At 29.8% G+C, this 14,761-nt stretch overlaps 1 protein-coding gene and 1 pseudogene across 6 annotated transcripts in view; both read right to left on the reverse strand.

Moving 5' to 3' along the window:
- Window positions 1-2,727, reverse strand: part of LOC101500858 (bifunctional protein FolD 1, mitochondrial-like) — a 13,767-nt gene extending 11,040 nt beyond the window's left edge. For 5 of the 6 annotated variants that reach the window (XM_073368141.1, XM_073368142.1, XM_073368144.1 and 2 more), the window contains exons 1-3: window positions 2,313-2,727; window positions 1,262-1,584; window positions 631-762 (exon numbers count right to left, since the gene is read on the reverse strand). In XM_073368141.1, coding sequence (XP_073224242.1) covers window positions 631-762; window positions 1,262-1,584; window positions 2,313-2,490 — 633 coding nt within the window. In that variant the 5' untranslated portion in view covers window positions 2,491-2,727. Of the gene's footprint in view, window positions 1-127; window positions 523-630; window positions 763-1,261; window positions 1,585-2,312 lie in introns of those variants that run through there. The other variant, XM_073368145.1, reaches the window with a different exon arrangement.
- A 5,164-nt stretch (window positions 2,728-7,891) lies between these two features.
- Window positions 7,892-14,761, reverse strand: part of LOC101510479 (uncharacterized) — a 7,957-nt pseudogene continuing 1,087 nt past the window's right edge.

The raw sequence follows: 14,761 nt of genomic DNA on the forward strand, positions 1-14,761 counted from the left end.
TCAATCGATTTGTCAATCGCTTTGGTGGCATGTTCCTGAAAAGTTTTACCTGGTGTTTAGTTCAATCGATTTCCCAATCGATTGCAACCAAACTTTATCAAAATTAAAGTGTTAACAATAGATTGTCCAATCGATTGTATTTGTCACAGGTGAGGTTATTTTTCAAATGATACTTTGTCAATCGATTTGCCAATCGATTTCCTCAGCACTGGAGTGCCACTGTGACTTATCCAATCGATTTACCAATCGATGTGTTACCATCAGGTTTGATTTGTGAAATGTTCAATCGATTTCCCAATCGATTACTCTCCAAATCAGAGGCTACTGACTTGTGCAGTTTTCATTTTTAATTAAGCTAATCGATTGCCTAATCGATTTCACATTTACAAACACTTAAGATTTCCTTACACCCTTGTTATGAAATCGATTTCCCAATCGATTTACATATTCAGAATTCAACTTTTGTTGATTTCTTGTGTTCCAAGCAATTTGATCCAAGTGTGTAGGGTTTGATTATGGTTCCTGAAATTTTGCTCAATTGAAATATTAGATTTATCATATTAAGTATGAATATTGTTGAATTGTGAATTATGTCAAAATTAGGAATCAAAGGATCAAAATCCAACATACAGCTCTTGGAAGCACAAGGGATAAAGAACGGTTTCTTCCTCTTATTGCGAGATTTCCTATGTTTAAAGGATGAAATCCATCCACATCCTTTTCAGGATTCACAATGTTCATAATTCTTTCCTCGTTGAGATGCTGCATCAAATATTTTAGAATAACTCATTAATATCAACAATCTTACACTTATGAATAAAACTTTTCTTATCCTTTCTCAATTGACATAGATTTTAGATCAATTGGAAATGTTTAAGTTCATTAGCACATTTAACAACAACAACAACTATTTGAAATATAGTTAGTTAGTTAGAGATTAGTAGTTAGTTACTATCAAACTACTATTTTCACTATCAAACTTGTTCATTTCTACCTCGACAACTCTCGAACCGACATGCTATTACAGATATATCTAAAGCCATTAAGTCATTCTTTATCAGGCCACTTAAGTCACACTCTAGATAGTAGATACACATATGTATTTTGAGAGTTCCACTCCACATATATGATATGACTTGAAAAGAGAAGCATGACCTGAATTCTAAAATGGTTGAGTTAGGCCCAACCTGAATTCTAAACATGTAAACAACAACAATAATGGTAATAATAACATTAATAACAATTAAGATGTAGGAATTACTTGAGGTAGAGGAAGTTGCACAACAATGCCATGCACATCTTGATCATCATTGAAACTAGAAACAACATCAAGCAGTTCATTTTCAGTGCAATTTTCTGGCAACTGAGAAACCACAGTTTCAATGCCAACTTTATCACAAGCTTTCAACTTAATATGAATGAAAGTGTGAGAGTCTCTTCTATCACCAACCAAAACCACAGCCAATTTAGGAAACTTTCCAATCTCACTCTTCATCCTACTTATCACATCAGTCACTTTCATTTTTATGTGTTTGGCAATTGTTTTACCTTCAAGGATTGCAGCACTATGGCCATCATTAGTCCCTAAAATGTACATTAAAAAAAGATATATTTTAATCTCATATAGAATTCGCGACTTTTGAAGTTTAATCCTAAATGACAGCAGATGCTACGGCCATAGACTAGTGCTTAAAAGTCACTCGAAACATAAACAAGGATCCACAGCACTCCTCAGAAGTATAAGTTAATGACCCTCTTCATCTTTACAGCTGAGATAGTGACTCGATCGATGTAAGTTCATAAAAATAAAGAAATACGAATGTGCTCTTCAAAAGTCAACTCCTCAAACCAACACCAATCATGTCATTGTCTAAATTGCAAAGACGAGAAGGATCATTAATTTAAATTCCGAGGAGTGTCATCAAGCGTCGATAGTGTTTCAAGTGACTTTTAAGCACCAAATGAACCTACCTTAGAATTTCTAGATGATTTTCATTAAATCTTAGTTCATATTTTACTTTCATAGGAACTATTTCTTTTATTCCCTAGTACTGGAAAATCCAACATAGAGAAATTAAGGAGCATAATCAAACACAAGTAGAAAACTCTAAAAAATATTCCCTATTTTCTTTGTAAATATTTTTCAAAATAAAGGTAAAATGTAATAAAATTAATGGAGAAACTTGTAATTTAATAATGACTAATTAAAAATATGTTTCATTAAAAAAAAAAAAAAAAGACCCTTTAAATCAAAATGACCAAAAAAGATACTTTAACATAATAGAAAATGAAATTAACAAGATAGAACTTACATTCGAAATTTTCTTGCAAAGGGGTATGAGGAGAAGTGTTCTCTTTGAGTACCCAAACATCAGGAAGATTGGGGCCAAGAAAAGTACAAGTAGAAGAAAAAGAATGAAAATGCAATGCTTTTCTTAGATTTCTATGCCATTCCACCACTTTAGGAATAGATTGCAATGCTTTTTTCATGTTTGTTTGTATTGATTTGTGAATATGAAAAGTGTAGAGATTATTGAAGCCAAGCCAGTTTGAAGAGAGAATGAGTGAATGTGTTTTTGGTGACAACAATTTTTTTCAGTGATTTTTTTTTTTGTAAAAATGGTTCCAACAAGATAATCTTTGTACATAGTATTGAGATGTGGGATTTGAGGTACACAACTAAATCCTTTGACGTGTTCAGTGTTTTTCCAAGCCACATAAAAATTTACACTCCGGATTCTGGTACCAATTTAACAATATTCATATTTATTTGTTGAATTATAATTTGAGTACAAAACAATATCACTTTATATATATAATATTAAGAAAAGTTATAGTATATTTAATGTCTAAAATTTGTGGAGATTTTTTTTTCTTTCATATTTTAAAATTTTTTAATCCTAACCTTTTGACTAATTTTTCTTCTTTCTAAAATTATCTCCTTTTATATTTTAAGGGTCTAGATATAATACATTATTTTGTTAAATATTTTTCATATGGAAGGATTTTAATCCTGGTTATTATTAAAAACAAATGTTATCATGTGTCTTTAGACACATATTAAAGAATCAAAAGTACAAATTTTATTTTTGAAAAGTTCAAAAATTATTTATTCGTAAAAGAAAAGTCTACTTTTGAGGTACTACTTAACAAATATCCTAATATACGCGATAACAAGATCTATTATTAAATTATTTTTTATGTATATATATGTATTTAATGTAAATTTTTCATATTCAAAGATAATTTAATAGTATTAATAATATATATATATATATATATATAATGTTTTATATTTAAAGAAAAATATATTTTTTAAAATAGTCTTATAATTAAGGAAATAGGGAGTACAATATAAATCACAAAATAAAATAAGAAAAATATATCATAAAATGAAGAATAAGAAAATTCAATGTTAGATGTGATCAATTGAAATACACACTTAAATTTATATAGTTATATATTATATGAGAAAAGTTTATGATTAGGAAAGATGTATATTTTGTCAAAAAGAAAATGTGTATTCAATTTTTTTTTTTTAAGAAAAAATAAGAACATCAGGGAAATATCTTAAGAGGATTGATAGAGAATAAGTTAATTGAACATAATGTATTTAAATCCAATCAATCAAAAAATATTTTTTTATAAAAAATAATTATTCAAAAAGAATATGAGCAACTAAGATTGAAAAGAAAGAAAAATTTTAAAATTTAATGAATTTGAAAAATTTCTAAAAAGTAAAAAGAAATAGCGACTATTAATATCGTTTTGTAAATACAATTTAAATCATAAAAAATGTGAGAATATTTGGTCTAAAATTTTTTACATTTAAAATATTCAAAATATATTTATGATTGGAATATATTATTTTAAAAAAAAAAATCAGAATTTTGAATTTTTTAAATGTGAAAAATAGAAACTATAAAGGAAATATTAACTTGTGTTCCAAATTTTTTTCATTTTGTAAATTAAATTTTATTAAAATAGTTGAATTAGTAATTTTATTGGAGTTGTTGAGGTAAGGAGACAAAGTGCAGGAGTGCCTGTTATATATTTAACAGAGCTGCATGGGTGAGTTAAACGGGTCAATTGGACAGGCCCAACATATTTTTCCATATGACTCTTAAATAAAATGGAATCGGAGATTATGTTTGCGAGATTAATTGTTATGCATTGACCCGTATAAAATAATTTTATATTGTTATTTAATTTTACAATCTTTCATCTTATCATATAATTTTATAAATTAATTTTCTGTTACAATGTATTCTTTATTTTCTCTTATGCTCATATGTTTATAATGTGTATTTCAATTGACCAATTCGATAATATATTTTAAAGTTTTTATTTATTGAAATATATATTTTAATTAGTTAATTTAAACATATATTTAAGATTTTTTTTTTACTTTTTTTTCTCTATAATTTATATATAGAATTGTAATACTACATAGTCATGTATTGTAATTTGTAACAAGATAAATAGCCTTTGCCTTGCCTCCTCTACATGGAAATTTAAAGTGTATGATCCAAACAAAGAACTTGCACTTTATTTAGTGAAGAAGTTATACCTCACATATGACACGAGGAAATTCATGAAGCTATATCACGTTGTGAAAACTCAACAATCTCTTTTAAACTGTTCATTATAAATATAGAAATAATCAACAAATCCAATTAGTTAGTTGCATTATACCATTGCTATATACATATAGTTGAAATTTAGAGAGAACAACAACTACAAGAACAACCATACTGAAAATTATGTCTACCTTGCAATCATCATATATCTATGAAGATTTACAACCAAAAATTGAAAACAAGGATACTCCAGAATCACACCTTCTGCTTGTTCACATTCCTGATGGTCATTATCTTATGCACTTCTATTCATATGTTCTTAAGTTTATTTATTTATATATGATAGATTATGTTCTAAAGTTTCTTTGATACTAACCTTTAGTCAAAAAATTTAAAATAAAACAAAATTCTTTGATACCCTCCATTGCTTATCAGATTTTTTATTCAAAGTCTTTTATAGATTTTTTTTTTTTGTTAACTTTTCGGGGAAAGAGGATTTTGATAATTTGTATTTCGACCGACAGATAAGTAAAACTTGATTAAAAATTGATTTTGTCTGTGTTCGAATTTGAATTATTCCGAAAGATTTATCTTTTATAGAAACACATAATATTCAATTTTAAATTACATCATATCTTAAATTTAGTTTGGAAGTAAAATTATGTTGTGTATTGCACAATTTATTTTATTTACTTAATTATAGTTTTGGTCTCTCTATTTTCACTAACTCACTGAATTGATCCTCCTATTTTAAAAGTAGACAATTTTGGTATTTTTTTCAAATTTTTAAACTAAAAATTGATGATTTGACATATTTTAAATAATGTATCATACAATTTAATGATATATAACTATTTAAATGTATTAATTATTCATATGTCGTTAGTTTAATAACAAAAATGAAAAAAATTCAAAGTTGAAAGTTAAGTTTTTATAAGGTTTGATTGTGTTTTTATAAATATTAATCATTCTACATTATCTTATCATATCATATGTCACATTATTTAAAGTATCTATTTTTTAGTTAAAAAATTAAAATAACTGACCAAAAATATCGATTTAAATTAGGGAGATCAATTTAGCGAATTGGTAAACGTAAAGGAACTAAAACTCCAATTAAACCTATTTTCCTTTATATACATTTCCTGATTAAATGTTTAAGTTTTTAAAGCAATTTTTTTTATACAAAATCACTTTTAATGTTTTTTACAACCAAACGTTAATATTATTATTATTATTATTATTATTATTATTATTATTATATATAATTATTTTTATTTTTTAACATGATTAAATTTTATATTTATATTTTTATCAATCATTTTTTTTCGCTTTTGAAGACATGTTTCTTGATAGACTTTTCCGGGAAATTTTAGTTGCCATTATTGTTTTGATAAAAGAAAAAGATATTGTCATTACTAATCCCTTAATTTTTGCAAATTGCTAAATGCACCCTACAGGTTTTGAACGAGGGGATGGTGCTAGAGTTGAATATGATTTTGGAAGGGTGAGAGTTTTTGGTGAAAAATCAATTGGATCCAATAAAATGATCCGTTTCCTTGAAAAGTATCAAGTTCCATCACATTGTGATATTGGCAAAATTAAAGGTAAATTTGATGGAAAAATTGTCACTATTACAATGCCAAAAATTCCAAGTAAAGTACAAGAACAAAAACAAAATTAAAGATTATAATAATGTTGATGAGGTAAATGATCAAAAAGATCAAGTTACAAATGTTGAAAATAAAGAAAATGCTACCTCACAAGAAGCTCAAAAGGGTCAAGAAGAAGATTCTCAAGTTACAAAAGTTGATAGCAAGGGAGAGGCTAATTATGTAACTTCAACCTCACAAGAATCCACACAAGATGAGTCTATATCTTAAAAGGGTTGAGCAGCAATTTCTAAAAACAAGTCTATGATTCAAAAGAGTTAAGATGAAATTTCTCAACAAGAGTCTATAACTCAATAGGGCCAAGAAGAAATTTCCCGAAAAGAATCTATGTCTCAGAAGGATCAAAACAAAATTTCTCCAAAAGCGTCTGCGCTGCATGAAAAGTATCAAGAAGAAATTTCTCAAAATGATCAAAAGGAAACTTCTCAAAAATCTCAATTTAAAAAAGTTGAAAGTAAGGAAAAAGCTTATGATGAGACTTCAACTCCATCAGAAGCCACACAAGGGGAAGAAGGAATTCACAATAAAGCAACAGATACAAAAGATGCAAAACTTCAAACAGAAGAAAACTCATCAAGTCTAAAAAATGAGAACAAGGAAAAGCAAAGGGTTGTAAGGGAAGAAACTAAGGAAACCAAGGAAGAAAGTAAAGGATCAACCATAGTTGAAACTTTTCCTCCAAAGAAAACAAAGAGAAAGGAAAGGAAATGATCAATGATAAATTTGGTGATGATGATGCTAATGAGAAAAGGAGTGACAAAAAGGGAATCCATGAATCAACAAGGACAAGAAGAATCAAAGACATGGCTTTATCTACTACTCAAGCTGTGACTAGTTTCGCAAAGAGGTTCAATGAAGATGATAAACAGATGCTAATATACACTGGTGCAACAATTCTTGTTGTGGCACTTGGTGTTTATGCTTCCTACAAGTACCGCTCGTCGCGCAGAACATAGGCAATGACATATCTACTAAGGTTGTCAAACTCGAGATTCCACGAAAGTTCGTTTGGGTATACGATCTCACGATCTAAAGTGTACGCTTAACAACCATGTTATCTATTTCCTTTGACATTGTTTCTTAAATATATATTTCATTTCAAAGGATATTGTAGAACAAACAATTTGTGTTTGACTAACAAAAAAATTTGACAAATAAATCAAAAATTACATTGTCTTGTGCAAATATTCTGCTAAATAAGTAGCTTATATTCAAATAATGTGAGAGGGTACACTAATTAATTAGCTGCTATATTCTTTTCAATGATCAGCTACTTCCTCTTGGCTGTTTGAACCACAAGAGCTGATATATATTTGTTGGTGAATCCAGCTGATACATTTTCATTATAACACTTCTTTCCATCACAATCATATTCACTTCACAAAGAAAATTTTTAAGATATAAACTCTCTCTATCATTGAACCCTTATGTCAACATAATAGTCATTGTCAAAGCAACAACAGGACAATATTCTTACAAGACTTATATTTTGTAGTGTTGTCAATCGCAGATCACTGAAAATAGTAATTTTTTCAAAGTTCTACTATGCTACAGCACTATAACTACTATTAGACAACACTTTGTACTAACATATTGCTGAACAATGACAGTTTGTTCATATCTAGTACACAATAGCGCTATAGCCACTATTTGACAATATTGGTATTTTGCCAGTTTTTTCATTGAAAAAGAAGTAAATAGATTCTTCTAGTTCTCTAAATTGCTCTTTTCCATCAAGTAGATGAGAACTGTCAAAACAATATTACCTTCTAAGGCCACCTGCCATTTTATAATTCATCTATTCTCCAAATAGGTACACAGTATACTAAGATCCCTAAAAAGAAAGAGGTACATATTGTGATTATAGTATATATGCTCTCCAAGGGTGCATGCTTTCTCTCATTGCATTGAACTCAGCAATAAAAGTAGAGACAGTACTCAAACAACCCAACAGACCAAACTGTATGCCTGTTACAATAATATCACAATCCCTGGTGTTCACCTACATCAAACAAGTAAGTTCTACTTGATCACAATATCCAAAACTATGATGCAGATTCTTGAATATTTTTATATGAAATCCATAATATCAAATTGATAATAACAAATGAAGAATAATATACGAGTTAATAGACTTATGCCCCTTCACCTTGTCCTTCCACCAAAAAATTAGTTCTTTCTAGTAGCAAAAATTGGATGAGAAATCAAATTCATTTAGGACTCTATTTGGATAAACAACTTAATTAAAGCTTATAGAATAAGTACTTATCATAAAAGTGTGTATATATATATAAGCTAGTTATGTGACTAAAAATAAAATAAAGTCAAATTATTCTCATATAAGCCATAAGCTGTTTCCATAAGCTATCCTGGAGAGCTTATGAAAATAAGCTGAAAACACCTTATGGACATGTCATTATTGTTTTCATAAGTTCTACCAAATAGTTTCACAAGTATTTATACTAATCGATATGTTCAATTAAGTCAATCCAATCAGACTTTAATTCCAATTCGTTAAAAACAAGCTTTGAGCATGCAAGTTCAGACAGATATGAGAGAATAGGTAATGAATATATTATGGAAAATTACAAATCTCTTTGTTGCAGCAAGTGCAGCCATGATACAAGCAGCAGAGATATTTGCAATTAGAGTTCCAAATGGAATCCAATTAAACAAACCTGTTGATCCTAATCCATGTCCATTTAATCTAGCTAAGAACCATCTAATCCACACACCAAGAGGACCAACTATGCAAGCAATCCACAGATAAGAATTTTCACCATCCTTAAACTCAGCAATCATTAATACACCATTAATACCCCATAACAAGCCTAAAATCAACAATAACACCACAATAACTGCCAACCGATGCTTGAAGTCGCCTTCTTCCACATTTGCCTTAATCTTGCATCTACCAGTTTCACTTTCTGAAGCCATCATGTTTAGCCTTCTAAGAAGCCACCTGCAACCTTAGCTGTTTCTATACCAAATATGATGGAAAATGCAACAAGAAATAACCCTGCAGATACATCAAGATTAATGTTTAATAAAAGTGCGTTAGACGTTAATCTTGACGTACCTCAATAACATATTAAATGATTTTTCTAAATCTAACTGTCACCACAGTTGCTACACCATGCAGCTGGTGCAGGGGAGCCACTTGATCTATATGATAGAAACTTTCAAATGGTGAGTTTTGTCATATAGGTATCCAATAAAGTTATTGAACGGTGTAACAATACCAAAATATTATACTGGTATAATTTGATCTGCCTCATATATATATACACACACACTTTGAATGTGAAGTGAAAGAGTCATAACAGACAAAAGTTTTGAACAAGAAAACCATACTACTAAAACATACATATCAATTTTATCTTCTTAAGATTACCTATTAGAAAGCCCAGAATAGAAAAGAGCCAGTTCCCATTAACACTGCGTTCAAGCATTTTCTGATTCCAGCCGCTGAACGTTGTTAGACTCCCTAAGTAACCAGTTGTCAGTGCAATAGCCAGATACTCAGACACATTTGATATGTCTTCTTTGAATACAACACCAAACCATCGCATTAGAAAAGAACCAACCTAGAAATATTCATAAAGGCTAATTGCCAAGTTTAATACAAAGGCTAATGGCCAAGTTTGGATTAACTTCTAGTTTATAGTTAGTTCTTTAAGTGAGATAAGTATTTGATTCTTAACTTGCAGAAAAGTCACTGGTGCATATAGATGATGGAGCTTCTTAAAAATTTAAGGTGCAGAGGCATAGAAGCTTATTTTAACTTATGTAGGAAGTCATTATTTGAAAAACTTCATTTCAATTTTCAACTTTTCTTTTTCTGCAAGTACCTGTTGGAAACTTCGTCCAAACTGACTACGAATTTATCAAATTAACTGAGACTTGAAACTACTTTTCAAGTGAAATGCAAGTATATTTACTCTAACTTTCACTGTCTTGCATCACCAGAAAAAACATGTCTACACTTTTCTTAATTGATGTTGGGCAAATAATATGAAAAGATGGATAAATTATGATGCACAATGGATCCGGATTCCCTGCAGTAACACACATTAAACAATTTTGACAATTAATTTGAGTTTGGACGGTGAAGATTACACATTCACTAAATCAGTTTCAAATAATCTCTGACATTGATTTAAATTGGACAGTCGAGGTTGGTAACTGTGTGACGCATTTACTACAAAGAATCCAATTCCCAAATAAATAGACATTAGATATCAAACATCCAAGACAATTTCATATTCTGAAGGAAGAAGAAAACCCCACTTAGTAATACAAACTGTGTTAGTTTTTGGATACTAACTAATACACTTTTTTTATGTGGTAAACACCATAGTCAAATTAGATATTGTATTCTTTGTCCTAGGATTCTAGCACTGAGAAACATGAAGTTACAAAAAAAAGTGAACAAGTTATACATCACTTCTAGTACTTGTAGAGGTGAAGAGTTTTTATTCTAGCATATTTAACCAAGAAGGCTTAAATCTGTCTTTGCTAGATTCTCAATTTACTAACATTCAATCCACTTTATTCCTATTATTACTAGTATTAATCATTTATAGTTTTTTTTTTTCTGGTAAATCTAATCAAATTTTTTTACGAAGGGAACAAAGTAGATACCATATTAGAAGGCAGGTCAAGGTAAAGAATAGTTTTATCACTAGTCACATGACCAACACTAGGGCCAAATAACTTGTCCAGGGTATATCTTGTTAATACCTGCATATACTTTGGAATAAAATAAGTGAATTAGGATCATGCTGGAAAAAAAAATTCTAGTATGAAACTATGATCAGAAATGTATCATAGTCATGTATAAAGGATACAACTAGAGTCCCATAATTAATCATTTTATTCTCCAGTATAGTTAAAATGAACATATGTTCTGAAGGTTGAAATATACAGGACATATACCAAAAAGTAACGAACTAATGTTTTTAACATCTGACTAGGTTGTAATATTGTCTTCTAAAATTACAACATATTAAACGTGTAATTCCAAATAAAGATTGTTGTTTGTGCATACTTTATACAATGCAATAAATGCAACTGCTGCAAGTAAATGTCACTCAAGTAATTAAAACTTAAAACCTATATTGTTTCCAAAAAAACTTCAAACCTATAGGCCCAAATATGATCAAGATAATCAATTCTCGCATATGACCAATGATTTAAACAGAAAATGGAAATCCATAAGATTTTAAATGAATTGAAATAACATTATACACCATTACAGGATTTTCTGTTTCAGCTTAAAACCAATGTATTATGTAAGAGAGAATTGCAGTTAAGCTAAAAAATTTAAGTCCAAACATCATGAAGTTGAAGACTATTGATAGAGCTTTAGCATACATAGAGCTTGTCCACCAAGGAGACAAAATTTCTCTATTAGCAACACATTCAAGAAACAATTTATATGTGCAATATTGTCAATCGCAAATCGTAGAAAATAGGGACTTGTTCAAATTCTATTACGCACACTTGCACAATACTATTTGTTCAAATTTTGTTATGCTATAGCCACAATTTAACAACATTGGCCGTATGTGTATGATTACTAGTGAGCTTGTTGGAACCTCAAGTTATGTATGTTCACATAAACAATTTGTCAAATTTTCCACAAAATGAGTTGAAAATAGTCAAATACTGTTAGCTCCATCTAGTAATGGTCATAAGGAAAATACTTCACCAAAAATGATTAACAACTCACATAACTTTTTTATAAAATTGAAGTTCAGAAGATAGCATATTACCCCAAGAATACCAAAAACAGCCAAATGAATCAGATATGAAGCATAATGCAATAACTTTGGAAATTCTATATTAGGTTCCTGCAAGAAGAGACAACAGGCACTATTTCATTATATAGCAGAAGGAAACTAAAAATGTTTTGAATCATTCATATTTTATTGTTTGCCAATCACCTTTGCTCCGAACCATGGAGTATCGACGCCGTATGGCGGAGGTATGACTCTAATTCCATTTGACATGTATGGAGGAAGTAATGCATGGAGTTCCTTCTCTAATCTTTCTGTACAAGAATGGTCCCAAAGCAAGTAGAATTAGACTTAGTTTGGATTAGCTTCTAGCTTGTGGGAGTTTACAAATAAGTGTCTGATTAGATTGACTTATTTGAACTTATCTATTGGTATAAACACCTGTGAGAGTGTTTGAGAGAATTTATGGAAATATCTTATAACATGTCCACAAGTTGTTTTTAGTTTATTTTCATAAGCTCTTCGAGACTGCTTACGAAAACAGCTTATAGCTTAGATGAAAACAATTTAACTTTATTTCATCTTATGTTATGGAAATCAAATAACTTATACATAACCACATATATGATGAGCATTAATGCTATATATATGCGCTTAATTAAGTTGTTTACGCAAACATAATCTAAGTTAATAATTCTTCACTAACCAAAATATCATTATAAGCTTATAGGTGTTTATGAATAAGGTAAATGAGAGAGCTTCTAACTCAATCCTTCCTAAAGTTCTCGTTTACCTTCTTCATAAACACACATAACTTTATAAGGGCTTTTTCATTTTTACTTAAACTACAAGTTATTATTTAAGAGAAACTAAGTTATTGCAAGATCTTTTAGCATTCCATTTTCTATGTGTTTCTTGAGAAGTTTATCCAAACAGACTCTTGAAACTCAGATAGAAATAGGGATCCAAAATCCCTATTGTAGGAAAAGCATGCGTTTGCATGCAGTAAACACTTTCAGCCTAACATCTGAGATCAGAAGGTTCAGATTACATAATAAAAAAATCAGTTTTAAATGATCTTGGCCGTTAATTTGAAATCAGACAGTTGAGATCGAAATCCTGCTCTATTGCAAAGATTTGAAATGTCATGCTACAAATAAATAAAAGGAGATTTACACATTTACCTGCTAAACCTAGCAAACATGCAGTTCCTCCCGATAAAACTACCGTCGGTCTTGTACCAATCACCGTTTAGTATACATTGGTGATTCAGAATAACAATTTATCTGTTATAAATAGTTGCGAAAAAATGCCGAAGCCTAGTATACATTGGCGATTCAAGGTTGCCAAATTCCTGCACATTAAAAAGGAGGAAAAGTTGCAGCAGAAGTGCAAAGAAACTGAAAACCTAAAAGGCAATGCATAGTATCTGCAAGAAGTGCTTTCTGCAATTTCGTGTGTTTGGTTCTGCGATAACAAAAATTGATTCTAACTGAATTGATTTTATAATATCAATTTCATTTGAAAGCAAGTTGAAGGTAAAGTGATTTATGTTTGGATACATTCATGAAAAAAGTGATTTTTATCAATTGATGGTTGGATAGTTTCGACTAGAAGTCAAAATGAGAATAAGGTCAAATGAGGATGTATGAACACAACAAAAACCAGACATAGTTAATTTTCACCAACTATTTTCATTCTAACAAAACATACCATTAGTTTATTGCAAAGATTTGAAATGTCATGCTACAAATAAATAAATAAAAGGAGATTTACACATTTACTTGCTAAACTTGGCAAACATGCAGTTCCTCCCGATAAAACTACCATCTTGTACCAATCACAGTCGCCCGTTAGTTCTGCAGAATGACAATGCTCCATACAAACAACTATGGCCTGGTGCAAACCCATGGCTTGCCTATACAGATAAGTCAAACATAAGCTTAAACTACAATATGGTAGACAACAAGAACTATTGAAGCGTTTATAGAGGCGAATAATTGATTTTTGATCTGTTTGGATGTATTCCGTAAAATTGATTTTGGATTCAAAACTGATTGTAACTTGAAGTTTGAATTTGAAGCTTTTGCCTCTACAGTTGATTTGAAGTCTCGAATTTATTGTTCAACTCATTTTTACATAAGCGAATCCAAACATATAACCAAACAGAGATACTTAATTTGTCGCAACTATATTGCAAGAAATATATAAAGAAGTAATCTTACATTCCAGCAATATGTGGCTTGAATAAAATCTCTGCCGTCTGAAACCTCTCTTTTGAAAGTGTAAACCATCCATCTCCTGCAGCTTGAAATGATGCTTGTGTGTTTTCTTTTAATAGCTCAGCTTCATAATCAACAGCAACATAACTGTGGGAGCAACCTAATCTACTAGTGTCTAACTATAATTTTACCTTATCGGTTTTCTAATGAAAAGCTCTAAGATTCTCTTTCACATGTTACATGTCTCATACTTGAAAAAAAATCAAAGCATAATACTTGCTTGGTAAATAAAAAGAAACTACCAAAACGAAATACAACATGATTCTAGAAGGGAAGTAACTGCAAATTTTCCACATGTAAATTTCTCTCTTGTGCCAACACTACAACCTTGTGCCAATAATATATGTATTTATATGTAATAAATCGCCATGAATACATATTTCAATTAAGTTATAGGTTAAGAAACAAACGGATAATCCTAATTTAGTAACATTTATTTATAAAAGAAATATGTTTATTAAAATTAAAATAGTACTAGCCCTGAG

Source organism: Cicer arietinum, chromosome 5 (genome assembly GCF_000331145.2).
Source record: "Cicer arietinum cultivar CDC Frontier isolate Library 1 chromosome 5, Cicar.CDCFrontier_v2.0, whole genome shotgun sequence".
Lineage (NCBI taxonomy): Eukaryota > Viridiplantae > Streptophyta > Magnoliopsida > Fabales > Fabaceae > Cicer > Cicer arietinum.